Source organism: Lytechinus variegatus, chromosome 12, assembly GCF_018143015.1.
Source record: "Lytechinus variegatus isolate NC3 chromosome 12, Lvar_3.0, whole genome shotgun sequence".
NCBI lineage: Eukaryota > Metazoa > Echinodermata > Echinoidea > Temnopleuroida > Toxopneustidae > Lytechinus > Lytechinus variegatus.
Genome location: NC_054751.1, coordinates 18,126,800 through 18,150,661, shown reverse-complemented (window position 1 = coordinate 18,150,661; position 23,862 = coordinate 18,126,800). Strand labels below are relative to the sequence as shown.

Below are 23,862 nucleotides of genomic sequence, written 5' to 3'. Positions count from 1 at the left end.
TGACCGTTAGAGAGAGAGAGAAAAAAGAGCCTAGATTGTTGGTAGTATATCACACACGCTGTGCAGACGATACATCAAAGCGCGGGAAAGGTTAAATGCTCCGTCGGTGGAATTATATACCAGGACATATTAAGCAGGGTTGTCGGCCGCACTATGAAATATGATGTTTCTTAAGCTCATGCAGATTCTGTGAATATAGATATCTATGTAATCTTTTCCTTCACTCTCATGTTGTAGCGATGCATGTTGTGAAGTCTAAAAGTTTGGAATAAGTAACTGCTACGTGCTTTACTATTTCATATCCCATCATCAGCTAGGACGTTTACTTCCACCTTTTCTATGCCATAATGGCATTTTTGCCATGTGAGGCGATTCTTTCTAGCGTGTATTCGCGTGTCATCTTAAAACATAAACATTTGTTAACGTTACACGGGAAGAGTTCACTTTTTAACAATTCGTCCATTTATGGCTAAATGAAGTTGTGATAACTCACATGTATCAATCTGCTACCAACTTCCAAGGTTTCGCAAAGGATGTTTACAGTGGAAAACGTCATATAACAAAGATAGCATCACGTGACTTATCTAGAGGTGCCGTTGGGGTGTGAAGTACGGACTTTTAGACAATGTGCAATATTTTCGGCATGGTGAAACAGAAACTTTGCTTTACCCAATATCCCAATTTCGGCGTAGTCTTCTCCAACCATTTAATGATGATAGAGCATTCTGTTTGCATCGCAATATAGCCGCTTCATTACTTTAATTATATAGGCTGCACACTTGAAATGAAGATACCTTGGATGTAAAGAGGGAAACTAAATTATTAATGATGGTACTATCTTCCTCGGGAGTGACGAAGCATGAAGAGAAACTCGTGACAGGCGGATTATTATTGTCGGGTTACATATGGATAGGACACACGGATCATTCATTTCGGATTATACATGGACAGAATGTCCGGGAATCTGCAGAAGAACGCACTAAAACCTATTCCAAAAGCCGATTCTTTTTCTTGAACCAACATAATTTATTGGATTTATCACGAGGAAGAGCCAATGTTCTTCTCTCGCTCTAACCGTTATTGACATTGGGCACCGTTGATATGGTATTAAACTCATTGTGGCTACTGTACATGATATGATCATAGTTGTGTCATCAGGAACTATAGTTTGAGATTCGGCGGCATGAACAAGGATCTGCCCCACGATCGCTTGTTGTTTTTCATCATGTTTCTTTTGTTAGTCTGTCTGACCATCCCTGCTGTCTCAGCACAAGACAGCGTAAATACCACACAGAATTCTTCAAACAACTCTAACGCTACAGGAGGTATGAATTTAGATTAACTTAGACCCGCATTCTGAAGCCGGGTTTAATTTAAACTCTGGTTTTAAGTGGTGGTTTAACAATGGAAAGCCAGTTGTTACATAAATCTCTGATAGTAGCGGTTCAGTGTATCATCTCATTTGATTCCCAAAATATTATTAACTACCTGGGAAGGATAAGTATGACAGTTGTCTTCACCATTAAAGAACTTGTGAAGACCACAGTAAACATGAAAAGCAATCACTGTAAACAAAATTTTGAAACATTTGGCTTCCCATAATTTCGGCACAGAGTTAGACCATGGTCTAAGTTAAACCTGACTTCAGAATACGGGCCATAATATCAGAGTCCCGTATCGGTTGTTTAATGGCTCGTGGAGGGCATTTCATGAAGCAAATAATTTGGTGATTTTAACTGTTTTGATATGAACCAATTAGATGCAATGTGTTTAGTACCTTATGACACCCTTCGCAGACATATAATATTTATAAGCTAAGTACATGTATGTAAGTTTCAGCTAGAGCCTTTGCCCTAAACCTACACCTTCCCACGACAACAGCCAGTACCATTTTAACATTTCTTAACACAAAGTATAGTTCAAAATTTTTCCGTGACAGATAATCTGTATACATATTATGTCTCAAATTTCCTCTTATAAAATATGTATGTATGTATTAAAGGAATGTGTTCACATTCACGTGAATAACAGAAAAGAAAGGCCGGCGAAAAATAAGTTAGTCAATTTCGTCTGTGGCTTCAGCATGCACAGGTAAGATATAAGATTTGCCATTCACAATGATGAATACATTGAATCTCAGAGCAGTATGTGACATTTCACAACATCTAGTTTCGGGTTCGAAAGCAGTCAAATTCCAAAATTAAACATTTATCTTTATTCTGAAAAATAATCTCTTACAGGAATTAACAGAATGATCTAAATATTTTAGTAAGATCTTCTACTTAACAATGTATCAATGTTTGTTATCCAGGGCCTCATGGAAGATCAACTTTTGTTGAATGAGCTACCCTGGTGAAATATGAATAAATAAATAATAATAGAAAATAATAAAATCAGCCTTAAACGGAACATGCAGAAAGAATATCGCGTAACGTAATTCTTTATCTATGTCTAAGTGATTATAGTCAATAATATGCTCATTGAGTTCATTTTGGCATCAGGTCTTGCATAACACTTCGCTGACATGATTAAGGAATACTTCTTATATCCCCCCTTTCTATCCAAGCCAAAGAGTTCGGGTAATGGTATTTTCAGAGTTGGCATTCCCTTTCAATTTAGTTCATTTTATTCCGGGTATCAACCGGTTGACTTATGTACCCTTTGCCAATGGGGCGCCCTTTCTTTCTAATGGGAGAAGAAAAGGTTTAGCGGTATACGTTATCCACGCCTTTTCCAGATAAGATAAGAATTTTGGCAGCCGCCTTATCATTTTTGGCGACTCGCTCTGAATATCATTGCCTATGGTTCGACCAACCACCTGATGAACACTCCGCGATATGGTTGATAACTACACGACATATTTTATGCAATTCGGCGTAGTGTTGCTCTTTTAGAATTGACAAAGAACACTTGTTTTCTTTAAAAACATAAGGCGAAAAGACACAAAGACACAAAATATATGACGTGCTTTGTATTCATAGTATTGACAGTCTGTATGTCAACCCAATATGCCAGAGTAACAAACAGAACACCATTAGCATTTCTTTTTATTAGTTTCGAAAGAAAATCACAATTCGTATTCATTTAACGCTTGGAGTTTGATTTATAAAACTGTATTGACAATTTAACCTTTTCAATAATCAACGAACATCGATGTAATATGTTTTACTGTATCTTAATATTTGCTTACTAAAATTAATGCAAGGCGCATGCAAGACCACGGATGCATGGCAGATACAATCAAAAGGTTAACTCCTTGATATGGCCCAATAACTGTATACACAATAACCAAAGCAAATAAACTGAATAAGAAATGGAAGTGGGAAAGAAACAATATACATATGAAAATTATTTTATCTCTATGAAAATATGTGCCATTACTAGGGATCAAATACAGTGAATTATTGCTCTATTCAGAATTTCTATCCACAAAGTCTCAAATGTGTACTTTAAAGGAGAATAGATTTGAAGGTAACGGATCAGAAACATAATTAAACTTAAAAAGAAAATGTTTAATTTGAACGAGTGGTACAAATAATATACATGATAGATTAATCATTAGGACATTTCATAATGGGGTTAACTCATTCCGCATCATGTATTGGGGTCAACAACCTTTTCATTGTAATTATAATATGATGTTAGGTGGAAAATCATAAACTGGAATATGTATCTGTGGACCACCATCCTTTATAAACATGATAAAAGGGCTAAGGTAACAAGGGGTGTGAGAAGAAGGGGATGGGCGGATCGAAGGGGGCAAATACACCATTTCCCTCTGCCCTTTTCTCCGTCTTTATCATGTTTATGTTTTTGAAATACTGTCTGACAACAGTCAGTCGGGCGTCCTGGACCCCTCCCCTCTACACTAAGTATGCCAATCTTTCATTAGAAAAATACAATTTCTTAAATGTAACATCTCATGGCCGGGTGTCATTTTAATATTTGCTATCGCAATCTTGTAGGCACGTAGGTGGGCTTTAGGTGCTAAATATCATTATACGTAGTTATGCAAATAGATGAGTGCACAAATGTAATCTTCCTATTTCAATGCCATCGAAGTTGATACTCGTCACTCGCGAATTGGATGGTCGGATCGAAAATTCATGGCGGAGATACATTGTAGCTCTCATTCATTTTACAAAATTATATATTATATTTTCTCCAAAAAATGTATAATTTCAGGGATGAACTTTATTGTCCCGTGTAACCGATTGAATTAGCTCTCGAATCTAATGGATCGACTTTAAATCTAGATATTCTTTGAATATGAAGGAAAGTATAGTGATACTCTTTTGAGCATAATTTATATTCATGATAAGATATAATTGTGGGAGTGCATGCGTTTGTTTGTGTTCAATGTTGCCGCAGTCATGTCGGTATTTACGTGTGTGTATTGTTCAACGTATTTCGTAATGTTAAGATGAGCAAGATGTCATGAGAAAATCGAAGTAATCATATTATTTGTGTTAAATGGAATAAAACAGAAAGGTAACGAACTCCTAGAGTGATCTGGATTAGGGGAAAGATCATCGTTTTATTCTTTAAGTTCCTTCTATCATTGTCTTCGTACTGTCTCATAAGGTTTCAATTAAATCCGACTTACCTTCGTCAATCACTCTAAGCGAATTGTGCGGCTAATCACCATTATGGTCTAGAACTGTAATGGTTTCAATATCTGGAGGTTAATCCCTACAAAGAGGCCCATCTATACATGAGATGATAATACTACCACAACGGCGACACAGACCCCAGCCCGACGGAGATATTACGTTCTCAGGGGCCGTGGAACAATTTGAAATTGTGCATGCATGGCGGATGAGTTGAAAGTGGGAGAGCTTTACATCCTTACAACTACAATCAAACTAATTTTCACGTTTGACTGAAATAGTAGGGGCCAACGCCCCTCGCCGTCGTTATTACCGATGTTATACAGTCGGTCTGTTTGGAGTCGTTTTCGTTGGTCAGAATGTAGATTGACACCAACCTTTACACCAACGCTAGTCCATGCAGTTACCGCTACCGCAACGAAAAATGACCATGACGCAGTGGTAGCTGCTACAACGTACTGAGAGCGTAGCGAGAACTGCTATTGACGTGACATAGTCTGCATGATCTCCGGAGACACATTTTTCGATACGTGGACTTTTAACTTGTCCAAAGCCCACGTAGCAGGAGCGCCGTCTAAACAGTGCATAGTAACGACGCAGCAAGGACCCACTAACAGCTCCAAAGACGTAGCATAGACGTGGCGGAAGGTAATACCCCCATTACACCAGACGAAGTTTCCGCTACGTTTTTGAAGTTCAGAAGAAACCCTGGGACGTGGCGCCAACTTTGTTTGAATTTCTCGAAAGATGTTAAATTGTCGCGTGCGTGCTACTTTTGCACCACGTTATTGTGACGTTTATGCTGCGTGTGTGGTGTGCCCACTAAGTTCATTCTGCGCGCAGAGCCGGTGCATGCTGCGTCGAAACGGTTCCCGCTACGTTCTGACTACATCCAGCAGATTGTGCGACTTTCTGTACCTTCGTCTATTTGGACGTAGAGCCAACCGAGTTTATGTGGTGGCCGCGTAGTGGCAGTACAGTATTATTCGTATTCGTATTCATGTTTTATTTAACAAAAAATCGATAAAAACAACAGTGGAGGGTAGTCCGGTTCAGTTAAAAACTGGTTTACAACGGAGCCCTCCACGAATAAAAGAAACATAAACATGATAAGAAAAGCAGAACACATACATAGTAAATAAATAAATAACAGAAAATGAGTATAATGAAATAGTTAACATAACACAAATCGTAATCAAAATAAAAGATTGAAAACATAGACAAAAACAAATTAAAAAAAAAATAATGATAAGGTGTGGCTGAACGTAGACATGGACAGAGTTGTTGCCACGTTCTTTTGGTGTCCGCTACGTCTATGAAGCTGTTGGTAGGTCTTTACTGCGTCATTACTACGCTCGGTTCAGACGGCGCTTCCACTACGCGGACTTTGGACATGTTCAAAGTCCACGTAGCGAAAAATTTGTCTCCGGAGGTCATGCAGACTATGCCACGTCAATAACAGTTCTCGCTACGCTCTCAGTACGCTGCAGCAGTTCCCACTAAGTCGTGGCCATTTTTCTTTGACGTAGCGAGAGCTGCATGGACGTAGTGTTGGTGTAATGGGGGTAAAGAATCAGCAACAACTCTGACCAAGTCTACTGCACGGCCGCCACGCACATTCAGTTGTCACTTTGTCCTATACATCAGATGAAGTTCTCGCTACGTTGTTGAAATTTCGAAGCACCTGGTGCCAGCTTCAGTTGATTTTCTACAAAAAAAATGTTACGTCCGCGCCAGGTCCTTGTGAAGTTCCCACTAAGTTTACGTTGCGCGCAAAAGCGGTCTATGCTATGTTCCCGCTACGTTGACTACTTCCAGTAGATTGTACCTTGTTATATTTGAACGTAGCGTCTACTGGGTGTGTGTGATGGTCGCGTAGTAGCAGTGCAGTAGACATGGACACATATGTTGCAACGTTCTTCCCGTGCCCTCTCGGTCTACGCTACATTGGTGAAGGTGTTATTGGGTCCTTACTGCGTCATTACTGCGCACTGTCCAGACGGCGCTCCCGCTACGCTCTCAGTACGTTGAAGCAGTTCCCACTGCGTCATGGCTATTTTTCTTTGACGCGGCGAGAACTGCATGTTGGTGTAACTCTCACATTATATTTCATCAGCAACCCTTAAAAACAAACATAAAGAACACCCTTCATATAATATCGTGCAGCATGCGCAGTCACTGATATTCATTTAATTGTTTTAAATTCTTAGTGTGCATGCATTGTCTCTGTCGGAATTCTTCTTTTAAAAAGTGGGCCTTAAGTTTATCACGTGTTTTAGTCTTCAATGCTTCGATGAATAATTGAATACACAATATGAATTCGGCCTCTGAAGGCTGAAAATCAGATCTATTAGCAAATGAACATGCTAAATAGAATTAGGCCCAATGCAAGATGGCTCTAATTCCCTTTATAAGTCTTAGGCGAATAAAGTCTGGGGACTCCTATCCAATTTAATTTTTCAAATGTCTTCTCCAGGTTCTCACATGAATTTCTTTCTGAAAATAAATAGCAAGATGTTTCGAACTGCTATCGACAGCTGCTATCGACAGCATTGTCGGTGATGTGTGACAATGCCGAACAGTTCAAATTTCCTCATATTTTACGTCTATTTGATTCAGTTTATGCCTGCCTATTTCGTCATCACTCGCTTTCTTCTAAGTGCTTTTCTATTAAGTTTGGGCTTTCTCATAACCTGGTCTTAAAAGAATCCAATTCCAAAATGGCATTTTTTTATGAGACGAATGGCTTTTAAAGGGATCTCTCTTACACCTTTTTCATGCCATCCTTATGTGTAGCACGTAAAATATACCTTTTTTATGAAAGAGTTTCAATATTCGAATGGGCGAAGTTATCTCAATGTGATTATTAACTCTCTAAACGACGTGAACGAAGAAAATAAGGAACGATGAAGTGTATGTGTGATTAATCAGGGGTATTCTCCAAATTTCAAGATATTACATTCAAACGTTCATTAATGGAATTATACCCTCCGGCTATCTTTGATTGAGGCGGTCTTTACTCTTGGATGCACACCTGAATGCATGATGCTATCCTTCATGTCCTTTGGCACGTTTGGCCGTGGAATTCTGAGTGTGCTTGGTTCATCGAAGAGTTTCATTCATAATTTGTAGCATATACCTTTGCCAACACCCACTTTTGGCTATTGTATTGCATTGACAAATAAAATAATTTCATATCGTGGAAACTGAAGTTGGAAGAAAACCTTAAAATTTAACACCCCTGACATGCCTTTAGTTACACCGTATTTCAAATTTCCGCTCAGTACTTCTTCCAAATATTCCTTTCCATGCATTTAGATCCTCACATTATCCGTATAGTCCTAACTTATTTAAGCTATATCCGGGGGCTGCATGCATCCGTTCTTTTATTTTGCTGAACCTTTCTAACGTCAATTCAAAATGTATGAATGTATAGATAAATAAATCAAGAAAGTTCCGCATCGGAGTGTTGGAAATAGCGATCATTTGGAGAATATAAATGCAAGGAACACCGCAATCCATAGATTCACTGAAACAGCTGTCAAATGCCTTTACGAAGTTAAAGATGGAAAAAGTACACGATGAAAGTGAACAAGTTGAAACTTGATGATGATGATAATAATGATGATGATGATGATAATGATAATGATGATAATGATGATGATGATGATAATGATGATCATCATCATACAGCAAAAAACAAAAATAATTAAGGGATTATAGACGCGGGGAATGCAATGACGTAATGAAGGGATGGTGAGAAGGCAGATGAAAAAAAAAATCAGCGCGTCAAAGTAACTAAGCTGCATCTTCAAATTTGTTACTTTGTATCTGATTACTTGGTCGTATGTATCTTGATAGCTCTGCACGAAGGCTGATTTTTTTTCTATGTGGGGAGGACCGGCAGCAAACACATGTATGCATTTGCATATAGGATTACAGTTGAAAAGTACTCAGTCCACACTGATCATGATGATTAGTCGCAATAAGGTAACATTTCGTGAGATCCACGGTTGTCCAAATTTCTAGCAACACAAAACTGTAAAACACATTTCTTGAATATTTCGATTCGCACCGTAACGTTTAGATATTTGTATGTATGTGTTGTGTGTACGAGGATTATATTATGAATTTGTTTCACGAGGTTCCCAAGTGGGTAGTTTACAGAAATGTGCCATTTACCGAAATTAACCTCCTTACACACGTGACCCCCACTCGCAATCTTCTAGATGAACCCATGTCGTACCAGTTGCTGATTCGACTCACGTAACAACCAACGGAGCTTAGACTCCTCATCCACTTCCCTTTCTCTACACGATGGCACTTGTCAATCTCAAGGGGTCCCATGCCTTCCCTTATCCAAGAAGGACGGGGGTATACAAAGTGAATGAAAAAAAAGATGATGGAAATGAAATGTAGCAATGTTTTCTCTTAAGTTAGATCGTTATTGTCGTGGTAACGTAGTAACGCTCCCATCATCCATCTTAGAATAGTAAGCCTTATAGCAATGAAAGCGGTCGGGCGGCGAGAATGAACTTTCACATTTCCAAAGATGCCATCCGATATTCTCGCTCGCTTAAGACCATAATCCGTCTAAACAACCTTCAAAGGGATATAACATCCTTATAAAAAAAATATTCTAGCTACTGGGATAATCCCAATAAAGGGAAAACGCGATACTAATTGGTTCGTATTTGCTTCAAGAAACCGTGTACTGCCAAGGAGCAATTGTTTAGATAATTACTAGATTTATGTGATCATAAATGTTGAATAAATATTATGAATGCATATTCAAGTAATTCTCGCACAGCTATATTACGTTATGAAACACTATTAACTATATAGATACTATATAACTTGGTTTAAATACAACTTTTATGCATAAATATTGTGCCACAAACACAATACATTCTCTAAGTGCACCCGAGGTATAAGGGTTTCATCGGTAGCAAGTGTATCAACAGATTTCCCTAATCCATGCTAATAATTGGCGTAGGCCTGGTAAGTGACGGGATGTGAGATATTCTCCCGAGATTTCCCCCGGGACAATGCGAGTGAAACGGGTGGCGCACTTAATCACAATGAAACGCAACCAGTGGCAACGCAATCACTTAAAGTTATTACAATAATGAGGCACACAAATTTCTGAAATAGAACAAAAATGTGTAAGCCTATAAGTAGACAACGTTACCGTTTCTATGCAGAACAGAATTTAAGGAGGTTTTGATTCCCCCATTGTTGGTATGACTTCCCAATAGTGCATTCGAAGTTTACACATTTAAGCGTCTTTGGTTGAGACCATGCATGCCATAATAGTTTTTACTATCAACGCTAATTTGTGACGTAAATGACGGCCTGTAAGATATCTCCCCAAGATATTTCCCAAGGGAATACGTTGAAAATGTCGAGTTGCGCATTTACCAAAAGCGCAACCAGAGGCACAGCTTACATTTTTGTTGTATTAAACGAGGGGGTGAAAATGAACTGTCATAGTGGAAAATCATATAAATATTAGATATTTGGTAGGCCTTGTCTTAGACCTGCAAAATATCCGTGGAGAACTATCTGCCTACTATATGTTCTCAATATTGTTTCCCATTTGGTAGGGTGGTGGTAAAATTGTTTATTCTTATTCACAGTTTGTAATCAACTGCTAACACGGTTAATGTTGCATTCAGGTTTTGACAGGAGATAGAGAGAAAGAAACAAGCGGAAAGAGAGGGGATGGGGATTAATCAAGATGAAAAATTTTCTTTTATCATACTCCATAAAGAAAGAAAGTAACCGACATACCTTCCCTTTAAACACCCATATTTAACTCCCCATGGTATCAACACAGCTGACTGTTGTATACCCTTTCCTTTTTATCTCTTCCACTCTACAGGAGCCTCGGGGTCACGTGACCATATGAATCTTCGTTCGGATCTGTTTTCGAACGGTCGATACGACAAGTCGATTCGACCGGTCAAAAATATCTCCCAAACAACCCTCGTCGAGATGCAATTTTTCGTTGCCCAGGTCCTGGATGTGGTAAGATATGGAAATATTCTCCAATCGTAATTTATCTACTTCGCGGGAATATTGGGGGGGGGGGTGTTAACAAATAATAAAGTTTAACAAATAATAAAGTTTTACTAAAAAATCAGTATGCTTGCAGTCAAATCACTAGATGTTATGATGGGTGGTTTACTATAACGCATTGAACGTGTCGCTCTACTAAAGATTAAATTTAAATCAAACTTAATTCTTTGAAGAATTTCTCTAAATTGCATTTATATGTTTTCATACTCTTGTAGAAAAACACCGTCCAATAAAGTTAACACTTGATTCCATTTTCAACAATGGAATCAACGATAGACTATTCATTTTAATAACTAGAAATAAAGAATTCCAGAGCATATTCCGTTTTTAAGAGCTTATTAATGATCTCATTATCGTAAAATTACAACCAACAGTGTATCTCTACACTTTCTTTCTTTTTTTTCATTTCACATATTAAATTAAAGGGTAAAAATGCTTTAAGATAGCAAGTTTCGAAATATCTCTGATAAGAAATATTGAATGTTAATTGGAAAAATCATTATTGTGCAGCTTTAATGTGTTAAGATTATTTTCCATTTACTGTAAAAACTTCTCCGAATTACTGATTTTAACAGGATGAACGACTGGAGACTTTTAAAATCAACGCCTGGTTGACCATGGTAAGTGTTTGAATTAATATAATAATAATGATAATAATATTTATACTACTACTACTAATAATAATAAGCATTTATATAGCTCCATCTATCTAGAAATTTTCCATTCCGAGGCGCGATGTTATTATTATTATTACCCCGGCTTTAGCTCGAGCTGCCTTTCAGCGCTCATGCATTCAAGGCATCAATTCTGCCGGGAACGCATTCACCTCGCCTGGGTGGAGTGCAGCACAATGTGGATAAATTTCTTGCCGACGGAAATTACGCCATGGCTGGGATTCGAACCCACGACCCTCTGTTTCATAGTCAGAAGACTTATTCACTGGGCCACAACGCTCCACTATAGAAATCCTTTTCATAAGAGGCGGTGTCGTAATGAACATCCAGGGACAGAGCTTCGTATTCGGTGAACAAGTTAATGGAAAATATGCGACAAAGTGAGGAGGTGATAAAAAAGACCATACAATATTGCAATCAGTGAATTAAACTGAAAGTCGTCAGATGGGTAAAAAACAAGATGCATTTTTGTTTGTTCTAGAATGAAATGAATAATCTTTTGAAAGTGCATAAGAGCTCCTTCTGGAGTGAAAATGCACTCTCAAAAGATGTCACACCCACTATAGCTCCTTCTGGAGCGATAATGTCTGAAAATTGACATTTTCACTCTGGAATAATGCACTCTCACTAGATGTAAATCCCACTCCAAAAAGACTGGCCCCTCGTCTCACTCTGAGAGGAGAGTGATTAGGGACCTGATTAGCTCTTTCACATGTGAGTGGTTTATACAGCTGTTCGGAATGTTTTGCGAATGATCTTACGCGCGACTTATTGTCCATTCTTGTGCCATGTGATGTATCCCGGGGCCCGTTGCATAAAACTTTTTACCTGAGAAAACTCAGGTTGTTTTTACCGGAGTTTTTGGCCTGTGCTAAAGTCAATGGCGGAAATCAGACTAACCTTAGTTTTCAGTTTTTACCAGAATTTTCTCAGGCAAAAAGTTATATTCAACAGGCTTCTGTAGAGCTGTTCGTAAGTTACTGTCACGTTAGAACGACTGGTGATCCTACATGTATCTCGTGGTAAATGATATTCACCATTAGATTCACCAGTCGTTCCAGTATAAAGTCGCTCTTGGCTTTATGAAACACCTACCAGGGCCCCGGTGCTTAAAAGCATAGGCGGCCGAAGCGGGGGAGGGGGGGGGGGGGGGCCCCCCCCAAAAAAAAAAAATGAAGGGGGACGATCCTCCCCTAAATTTTTAGCTGATAACTTTTTTTTTCTTTTTTTTTTGCTTGTCAATTTGTTTCCTGCTTCCTCCCCCCTAAAATTTAGGTTGATGACTTTTTTTTTCTTTTGCTTGTCAATTTTTTTTAACATGTGTCCATCACAAAATTTCAGGTAGACTCCCCCTAATTTTTTTGGGCTTCCGCCGCCAATGCTTACAAGCTTCCATCACGGTAACTTTTTCACCCAATGGTAACTACCATGGTAACGCTAATCAACAGCCAATCAGAATCAAGGATTCCATGTACATGTAAGTTACCATTGGATGGCAAAGTTACCTTAATGTTAACTTTTCTGCATTGGGGTCCTGGTTTGGAGTGCCATTCTTAATGATTTCTTGGTATGTTTTGATTATCTTACAATTTTAATTACATCAATAACAAAATAATAATATTTTTATACAATTTTACAGGAAATCCCCTCTTGTGTTCTTACCTCAAAAAAAAAAAAAAAAACTCGTGTAAACAAAATCAAATCATGAAATATTCTGCCAAATGTAAGCCTAATAATATTGGAAAAGTCCACTGACGTTTCGCAATGCCCCCCCCCCCTTTAAGACAAGTTTATGAAAGGTTAAAAATTTAGTTGGGAGATCGGACCGGTCATTGTTACTTTATTTACGTACAATGTAGAAGTGAAAAGCCCAATTAATATGTATGATGATTTCAAATGAAAAATGATAGCAATCAAATCTCAAATCTTTAATTGTACGTTTTCCATTTGTTGTTGTTGTTGTTGTTAAACTTACTTACCACAATACGAAATGTTAAAATTGAACTCTTCACGACATGATTTCGTTGGACGAGTTTGATAAATTGAATGTTGGCTCAAGAGAGTAGCTAAAAAGTTCACCGGATATTTGCCGACAGATCAAATTAGATGTCGCACAGAGCCAAATATCCGTGATGTATAAGTTCAAGACAAGCAGTAACTTTGAGTTTCGTTCTCCTTATTCTAGCAATAAGTGCAATTGCATCACCATATCCTATATAAATAAGTAACAATAGTATCCTAATATATATGATTCAGAAGTGAGTTGTATCCTTGACTTACCACCATTAAATACATGAGTATTGCAATATATAAAAACAGATGAATAAATAATTATTCGCATAATCTGATGTTTGATTGGAAACAAAATAACTTAACGTGCTAGAAAGATTATTTCGAATGAAATAAATCAGTAAAATAAAAACATATCAACATCAACAAAACAAGGAGATAGTAAAGTCCATCAAAATGAAATTGGACTTTACTAAGCACAACCTGCCGAATTTTATTCCCCAAATAGATAGGAATGACGCAAGCCATACACAAGACGATCCTAGAATACTAAACATCGGACGTCCGATATTGTCAAATAAGATGGGGTTTCCACCATTTCGAATTCATATTGAACTCCAGGGCCGGTATTCTGAAGTCGGGTTTATCTTAAACTCAGGTTTAAAGTTGTGGTTTAAGTATGGATAGCCAATTGTTACATAAATCACTAACAGTATAGAGATATAATATTTCAGCTCATTTGGCTCTCAAATAATTCATAATTGTCAAGGAAGTATAAATAGATGATTGTCTTCACCATCTATGAATCAGGAAAGCGCACAGTAAACATAAGAAAGCACACAAATTAATAAGAATTTTGACACTTTTGGCTTCCCATAATTTTAGCCCAAGAGTTAGACCATGGCCAAAGTTAAACCTGACTTCAGAATACGGGCCGAGGTCTTCTATTTACTGTAACTATACAGTGTATGGTGTCAATTCTGATTTAATTTTGTTTTTGAAAACAAAATTTGACTGTAGATGGATAAAAATATGTTTTGCAAAGTAGACGAATGAGAATGAAATCATCTTAATATATATTTGTAGAAACGGTTCTGTGAACTGTAATCAAGTAATGAATTACTTATAGTTAAATCATTTATGAAAATTTATAGACCAACTTACATGATTATGTACCAAAATACCCCCATCGGAGTGCAATTTATTCAACTTGTTGATTTATATCATATCATATCATAAGACAATGAAATAATAATAAAAAAGTTACTTTATATCAAGAGCCCCAAAGTGTTTCGTGTAGATCCCCCCTCTCCAGTTTACACTTTTCTATGTATTTTAAAGAATCTGAAAGGTTCCAATAAAGCACCGTGGGTCAAGAGAAGTCTCGTAACCATCATGTTTTTAATGCATACGTTTTTTTTCTTTTCAAATTATCATCTTGTTGCGAACGGTAGCCCCTATCAACTTCACCACCGTGCCAGTGAATTAACATACTCGTATTTATTCTGAGACAAGTTACGGATGTTTATTGATTACCCAGTTACGAACGATTAGCATGTGAGCATCCGTCCTGCCCATAGTATTGAAATATTGGTAGAGTTCGATGATACATGTCTGATGTCTTAAGATGTGGATTTGGGCTTTGGGGTTTTTACTACAATGTACAAGAAAGTGACCAGTATTGAGTTGAAATAAAGTAATTTAAAAGAATCACTTAAGTCTTCAGATAAATGTTCACACTTGCTCCAATTTTATTGGGCTTTGAAAAATAACTTAGAAAGTATCATCCTCATTATTCGCTAATCACACGGTTCATCAAAATCATGTTGATTTTGGTACATTAATTACGATTTTTATTATTTGAATTTACTACATCATTCTAAGGTTATATATGAAAATATATAATGGATATCAAGCATGTTGATTTCATTTTTTCTGTAAAATCATAGATTATGTGGAAACAAAACAATAAAATGATTTCATTATCAAATTACCATTACCGTGATCGAATATATTATATGGGCTACAGCAACGAAGTTCGTCTTTTCGCGTTTAGGCACAGGTGACGTCATAGAATAGTAATAATTACATTTAACGTCAGCACGAAGTATCTCAACATCATTCTTACTGACATCAACACATCGAAAACGATCAACCCGTTATTAAAAAAGGACAAACCCAACTGTGTCTTTAAGAAGTGGCTATCAATTAAGACATGTTACATGCTTTCTCTTTCAAAGCTATACAACCCTGACCTAGATTAGTCAGTGCTCATTAAAATATTTCTTCCAATCTTTTTGCAATACACGACGTACATAATCACTTTTGTTCGTAGGAGAATCCTATACACAAATACCCACACGCAAGACACACACAAACGTAAACCGCTTCATAATTGACATGTAAAAGCACCGGAAACAATGATTATATTATCAATGATAACTCTAAATTCTTTATATTATTGCTGCGAGGGATCTTGCTTTCGATCGGTTCTATTTACTGTATTAAAATTATCATTAAAAAAAAACAATGTACAGTGTACACAAAATAAAATAGTTGCGAGTATTAATATGATATAAAAACAAATATAAGGGGATACGGATGGTATAACTTATTCAGAGCCTTTGATATAATAGCTCTGCTCTTCCTAGAAGTCAGATGAAAAAGAGAAAGGACCCTGGAAAAAAACTTAATATAAAAAAAGAAAATTAACCATCTGTCACGACAAACTAATTTATTAATTTCAGACCTAGGATTGTAAACCCCTTTTAGAAGAATATTCCCCCACGTATTGTCAACACTGATGTTTATTATTATTTTCCAATATCGTCATTTGGTAATAATGATAATTATGATGATGCTAATTATTATAATTATTATAATGATAATAATAATAACCGCAATAATGAAAATTATAATCATAGTGAGAATAGTGAAAAAAATGATAATAATCATCATCATCAACAATAAATGAACAGCACATTGAAAATCATCATTAGATATGAAAACACTTTTGAATCCCAGTTGGTTGATATTTGGTGCGGATATACAAGTCAGAATAGGAAATTTTGACCAATTTTCAGAGATTTGATTACAGAGGATGCTAATGAATTTGAAAGCTAAACACGCATGCGCACACAAAGTCTTACATGTAGGTCGCTGAGGGGGTAATTATGGTGTGAATAAAAATGCAACTTCAAAATGTAGTATAGTCATTATTTACCGTCATGTTCAATAGCGTACACCAACTAAATTACATAGTGTACAGTAGAATTAGGATTTTTTTCAAATGATCTCCATATTTTCACAAGCAAAGAGGGTCCCGTGTGCGAATAATCTAATAGGCGCCTGACTGAAAACATAAAGGTGAGGGGATTGAGGGATCTGATTATTGTTACTTTTTTCAAGACTGTAATCCATTTATGCGATGTTAAGATAAAAAAAAATTCGTATCCTTTGATTTCAAATAATAATAACCAAACCAAAGCAAACAAAACGAATCTTAGCTACGTTCGTGCATGCATGTGGTGGTAAAATGGCGTATTGACTGTCCAAAAAATGGACTAGTTTAACCATCAAGTCGTTGTGGAATTTCCATGAATTATATACGGGTTGTATTTCCCCATTCACTTCAACTTTAACATAAAATGTGAGATTAGCCTTTCTTTATGACTCCTGTGGGATGTTCCAGGTATTAAGCCTAAATATTCCCGTAGACCACATAGCTATAGGCATTAGCACATGTCTCATATACTTCGTTTCCTGCGGGATATTTCACTGCAATACTTCCAAAGAAACTTTATTCATGAGATATCAATCAAAATTGACGTTGCGTATGATCCGAATGAAACGAGACGGAAGATAATAGCCCTTGGCAACTTTAGTTAAATCATGTTGAGTAGTTGGAGCGTTTTTCTCTTGAGGTTGCGAAGGGATGAGATCCTGGCATTTTCCTCCATCCTTTTCCACCTCTGATATATCAGCGGTCTTTCTTTGTTGTTTCCTCCTTTTTCCATCCGCCAATTCTGTCCGTCTGTCTATCTCCCATTCTAACCCTAATCTTATCAAACTCTGCCGTTTCTTTTTGTCAATTATTTATACCATCGTTATGAGTGTGAAGTCATTATCATTTAGATTATTCATGTGTTTGTGTGTTATTTGTGTATTTATGAATTTTGTTAGATGCATACTTCGGCTAGGGGCTGTGGAACGGTTTCAATAGTGAGGGCTGGGGGGGGGGCTATCCGTGCAAAAAAAACCTAATCAGATGGTATTTTAAAAAATTTTGTACACTGTTATTTTTATTGGTAGCGTCGTGCCTGGCACTAATAAATGTAGCATTGATTCAATTTAATTTGTATCCATGTACACGTTTGTCGTATTTTCGGTATGGTTGTGCATATATATTGTCTTTTTACTTCTACTACCTCAGTTTCTCTCTCTCTCACTCACTCAATCCACGTCGAGTATATTTATAGACAGTTCATAAAATTAAAGTGAAAAAAAAACAGCAGTCAGATCAAATAAATTATTCAGACCATATAAATGTTGTCTTTGCATGTATCAGTATATGTTTTTCAATTTACTAAATCAAGTATCTGCCCCTGCGTACCCTGTGTAAATACAGATGACATAGCTACAGCTGTCGAGTCTTGGCTGTCACTGCAATTTTGATCGACACGTAAATGGAAGATTCACTTGATCTCATCGCAGATTCGATTTGAATATAAATCTTGAAGTTTTGGAAACACATGGAGACAATGGTTCTCCTTTTAGGGAACGTAGGCCTATATTGCCTTCATGTAGTTTTTCATTAATATTTTGCCTCTCCATAGAAAGAAGTGGCCAAATGAGCCCAAAAATGAGGGAGCAAAAGCGAAATCTAATTTTTAGACAGCTTTTGCCATAATATTTCAGAAAATAAATAACATATTACACATTTTCCTGACCTGTTTTAACTTTTTTTTGGGGGGGGGGCCACACGTCGAATATTTACGCCAGTGTCGAATCCCCTAAAAATCTATCATTTATCCTTTTACCACTTGCATTTTTCATTCTTTTACAGAGATGGCACGATGACTATCTGGTATGGGAACCTTCCATGTATAACAGCGTTAATAACTTCAAGATTACAAGGGACGAGGTGTGGATGCCGGACCTATGGCTGTATAACAAGTAAGATACCCAATCAATGCTTTTCACCATGGCTGTTCATTGATACCAAGATATGATTCCTGATAATTAAGCAAAGGAAAGATCATTATTAATAAAATCCATATTAATTTTTTAGTGAAAATTCAGGAATGCAATATTTATGTATAAAATTCTTATATACAATAACTGAAATATGAAATAAACTTTGATATGAGTAATAATCCCCCTTTGAGGAATAAAGACCAAGGTTCAGATTAACGATGGGATTGTTTGTTGCTTTAATATTGGTTGCCCTTCTATCGCACGTCTCTGTAACCGATTAGACCAAACAAACATCGAGTGAAAATGTTACATGTATATGGATCTTAACTGATCTTCGTACTAATTATGTTTCATTATCCGTTATTTTAGTGCTGGGAGTAGATATGAAGACTACGCAGCCCATTCAATATGCAGTGTATACCACACAGGGAAAGTAGTCTGGCAATCACCCACTATCATCAAGACACACTGTACCATGGACGTCACAAACTTTCCATTTGATGTGCAGAAATGTACTGTGACCTTTGGCCCTTGGCAACATGGCGCTAATGAGATTATGCTTAACGGAACAGGTACGTTTGCTTACAATATTCTATACTTTTTATCATCGATCAAGAATGGTGACTTGATTTTTCCTCAAACTGACCATGCTGACCAAGACGATAAAGGTGGTAGAAAAAGGGTCATTCACTTTATTTCATTTTACTTTATTTTATTCATTTATTATTATTGTTAGGGGCGGGGGTTTCCAAGACGGCTCCAATTAATATGATAAGCTATTTATTGAAACGCATTTATTTTTAGTAAATCTAAGTCTAGATTAGTATCTAATAAAAAACGCAAAAAGAAAGAACACATCCACATGGGTGCTCACACTCTAAACTCCGAGGATTAAAAATAAATCGCGATAGGCTGTAAATAGTGACCAGCCAGATTTAAAACTTGTGGATTTTATTATAAAGATAAAAGATTTGAATTAAAATCTTTAGAGGCTTAAAAGACTAAAGATAAATCAGAAATTCGGCTGGTCACTCTTCACAGCCGATCTGGATTTACTTTAAATCCATTAGATTTAGAGTGTATTTATGCCATTCCCATACATACTTGGTTAAACGTTCACATTTCGGATACTCTACCGACAGTACAGAGTGTGTTGATATCAGAAGACACGACGCTCTCGCTCAAATTTGATTAATTTCGGTGATAATCAGATGATGCGATGGATGATTTAATTAACAATGATGATTTTGATGATTTTGTTTCTCTATTCGCGTGTAAAGGGTCAGTATAAAGGTGTAAATTGTTAGTCACGTGAAGTAGTAGTTGAATTTATTAGTCAGACCGAGTAGAAAGAAACAAATTCAGACGCTACTACGACAGGGGCGTGGTCTCTGAAAGGTTTGCATCACTAACAAACTTTAGTTGATAGTTTACTAATAAATCAGTGTCCGTGAAACCCTTGGTTTGCTTTGACCAGTTGACCACGAGAAGATATGAAATCCTTGTGGTAATTGTCATAAACAGACAAATAGTAAATGATTAAAACCAGTAATATGCAACGGAAAATCAACCTACTCTAGTCCTACCCAACTCCCTCTTCCATACCCCAAATCTTGGAAGCTAACACAAATTAGGCCCAACCTCGTTCAGCTACTGTTTCCATGGTTTCAGATCGGCTTAAAGAGATCTTTCTTATTTTGTCACAAATAAAACCGATGGAGATAAGAAGTAACAGTGAATGAACTTCTTGCTGAATGGAGACGCCAAAGTTGATCTGACTTTAGAGTGTTTAGGGGGTTAGGGGGTTGACAATACAGACAGTTATATATACAATTTTCAATAAACAAAATAATTGGCATGAAAACATTTTAATGCACAAAAAGCAAAATAATTAAAACATACATGAGAAAAGAAAAATTATTTCCCAAAGCATTAACAAGGACTTTGAACATCAGGGGGGATTAATTGTAAGGACTGTTTGATATTAGAAGGGGCAATGACTGCATCATGAAGTCAGTTATTAATGGTTTGCAGAGAAAGCGAGGATTTGGGAGCGCTCTAGCGACTAGAGCCAAGATTAAGAGGGATAAAGATGGTCAATGACGCCATACAGAATTGATGAATTACATTTCTTACGTAAATCGAAATGAATTCTGCCATTGTCGGTCTTCAGTCTTGGTTTTTGATGGTTTATATCAAACAAACTATATTAGTCTTTATGTTGGAATAATCAGCGATGTTAATTTACTTCCCCATTAATGTTGCCTTTTCATTTATATATTTTAATTGTTATACAAATTAATGAATAGGCCTACATATACTCGGATAAAATCCAATAAATTATATCTTTGGTACACCAACTGCACACGATGTCTTCTATTGTTATCAAGCGAATTCCTGCAATCACTAACGCAATGAAAACCCGTTATGTTCACCTTCTGTCACAGGTTCTGCTGAGAAGTACCTGCGGAGTTCCAGTGAGTGGGAGATTACGTCCTTCCACGCCGGCGCGCACAAAGAACCTTATCAAATCTACCTGGATGATGAACCGATCCTCTACAGTTACGTCGAATACTCTGTCTTCCTCCGTCGTATCCCAACCTACTTCGTCTTCAACCTGATTATGCCCTGTACCCTCATCTCTGCCACCACCTTCCTGAGTTTCTTCCTGCCTCCAGAGTCCGGGGAAAAAGTGAGCCTTGGGATCACAGTTCTGCTGTCTTTGACTGTCTTCTTATTGCTTGTTGCTGAGCTTCTACCACCATCTGGTGCTGTGCCTATCATTGGTAAGTTGGCGGCAGCTATGACAGAGGAAGCGACTTACTTACACTTAACATTATCCAAGTGCCTTTATTTTCTGGTTCTTGTTGTTTTGGCAGTATTTCATTGATGTTGGAATATGTGTATTTCTGCCCTACTATTAGACACCTCTCTTACGTTTCTGTGTGAAAATATCTATTAATCTTTGGTTCTTTGTATACTTTGTCCAAAGAAATGGAAAAAAAAATTATAGTAAAAGTCACAAAAATGCTGGGCCATACTGCATTTACTTTTGCATCCTACCTGGGTGGAGAGTATAGCAGAAAGCGGATTGACACCTCCCCATGTGATACGAGAGCCACTTCATGTCTTGATAAAATCATGGTACACGTTCCCCATCAACAAAGCAATGATATTCAAAGCAATGCCTCTCTTATTTCATTATTATGCGGAGGCCTAAGCATGCGGAGGCCTAAGCATCAAAACTAAATAATGGACCAGTGAAATAATTGTACCAATCTTCTTGTTTGTCTCACTATATTAGCTATTTACTACGCTGTTACCATGGTAATGGTATCTCTATCGCTGGCGATGTCGGTCGTAGTACTCAATCTGCACCATCGTGGACCCGAAACAAGTCCTGTACCACCCTGGTTGCGAAAGATCGTCCTTGGACGTGTCGGCAAGGTAGTTCTCATGAGGAAGACATCTTTCAACCAAGAAATATACTACCGGAGCCGAAAGTCCCAGCAGTGCCAGGGGACGCGGCTCCTCAACCACTACGAGATGGATTCGTATGACGGGAACTACTGGGAAGAGCACCGGGACATTGATTCCAACAGCAACGGCGGTAGCGGCATTAGGTTGGATCGCAACGACAGACATTCGAGGCCGTGTTCGCAACCAGTCTCCACGCACACGCGAAGCTCTTCTAACTCTATGCGCATGCGGGAAATCAACCTCTTGCGGAAGATCCACGAGGATTTCCGATTCCTGAAAGAGACTCAGAAACGAAAAGACAACGAGGAGAAATGCCATAATGAATGGAAGCAAGTGGCTTTGGTAGTTGATAGAATCTTCATGTTTATCTATCTTATTGGTATGATTGCAACCATTTTGATTATTGTTACGCAGGTAACATCATGAAGGTAGATCAGGTGGAAACGTCCTCAGGGCGTCGCTCTCGATCTTTCATTGTTGGCAGAAGCCCTTCCCTAAATGTAAAGGGATTTCGAGCTTCTAAGGGGCAACAAGAAAACAAAACGACGATATTGTTTTACGCCAAAGCCGAATGCCACCTATCCTATTTTTCGCACAAGAGTTTTCTCTTGGCTCTCCGGGCTGGTCCAAAAGAACTCTTGAGCCTCTGGTGGATGATGTTCTGACGACGATGATGCATATTCATTAAAGATCATATACTCATTCTTTGTGATTTCAATCCGAAAAACATGTAAACGCAGGCTATGATTGCCATGGTTACGGTTTATGCAAAACTGGTAAAGATCTCGTCATCATTGGTGATTGAAATCGTCACGTAGATATGAGTTAAAGTTTGATTGAATATAATTTGTAAATATGTTTTTGTTATTGTATGATGCGAGCACATAGTATATCCATCTGTATTTATGACAAAAAGCTGAAGCGTAATCAACACTTTGAAACACGTTGAAAGTATTAGCTAAGGGTGTATGATTGAAACATCGGGATCCATAATATTTTATCTTGTTCTTCCATAAGTATTTATGTTGTTTATGTTGTCATATACATCTCCTTTGTTGTCATCATTTTGACTGAATCCAGATGTAATTTTCAAACACGCTCGTGAATTTCTAATCTGCTTTAACAGAATATCATGTCTATCGGATATATGGTGTGCATTTAATTACTAGTACTTGTTTGCACTCAATATTTCCAGCTGGTCGTTTAGTGTTTTGTTGACACGGCCGAAAATATTCTTATGTCTTGTATGGAGTGTGTGTGGGTGCATTTGAAAGTCAAATCATTGGTAATGCAAATTACAGGGGGAAAACGAAAGTCACATAATTTATCACACATATCAGACACCACAGCCATCTGCTTTGAAACATTTTACACGAAGGAATTGATTTTTAAAAATTATTTTCTAATTTAACTATGAGGGGGAAAAGATGAAATGAAACAAAGCAGGTGTTTTGTTTTTTTTTAATTCATCGATTTATTGCATCTTTTTAGAACTTTTGCTCTATCCGCCATATCTGGCTCACTCAAAGTTTTTTTCCTCATTACACTACTGATTTTGAAATGAGAACAAAATGTGGCCTTTCGTTTGGATTTGGTGCGACAAATTTAAAGGTAAATGCTAGTTTTGGTAACGATATCAAAAAGAGTTCGTACAGAATCCAATGAAATGACCACCAAAGTGTCTGTTTGTATAAATAAAACGCATGTGCCAAAGGATTCGGGAAGAAATTGTGTAATTGCTGAGGAATCAGCAAATAAGCATAGGATTCGGGTAGAGCGTCGGGCCAGACGCTCTAAGCAATAATTATACA

General features: G+C 37.3%; 1 protein-coding gene across 1 annotated transcript; it reads left to right on the top strand.

Annotated features, from left to right (window-relative positions):
• Positions 1-23,355, top strand: LOC121425597 (neuronal acetylcholine receptor subunit alpha-10-like). Its single transcript, XM_041621708.1, has 7 exons — positions 1-1,325; positions 10,495-10,640; positions 11,267-11,311; positions 18,441-18,550; positions 18,941-19,143; positions 21,019-21,357; positions 21,876-23,355. Exons 1-7 carry the CDS (start codon positions 1,184-1,186, stop codon positions 22,475-22,477), a joined length of 1,587 nt encoding a protein of 528 aa, XP_041477642.1. The 5' UTR covers positions 1-1,183; the 3' UTR covers positions 22,478-23,355.
• Positions 23,356-23,862: the final 507 nt, after the last annotated feature.

Excerpts from the sequence above, each read along its gene's own strand:
- LOC121425597 (XM_041621708.1), top strand. The coding sequence starts at position 1,184 with ATGAACAAGGATCTGCCCCACGATCGCTTGTTGTTTTTCATCATGTTT. Across the intron at positions 10,641-11,266 it reads TTGCCCAGGTCCTGGATGTG|GATGAACGACTGGAGACTTT; the intron begins GTAAGATATGGA and ends TGATTTTAACAG. Across the intron at positions 11,312-18,440 it reads TCAACGCCTGGTTGACCATG|AGATGGCACGATGACTATCT; the intron begins GTAAGTGTTTGA and ends ATTCTTTTACAG.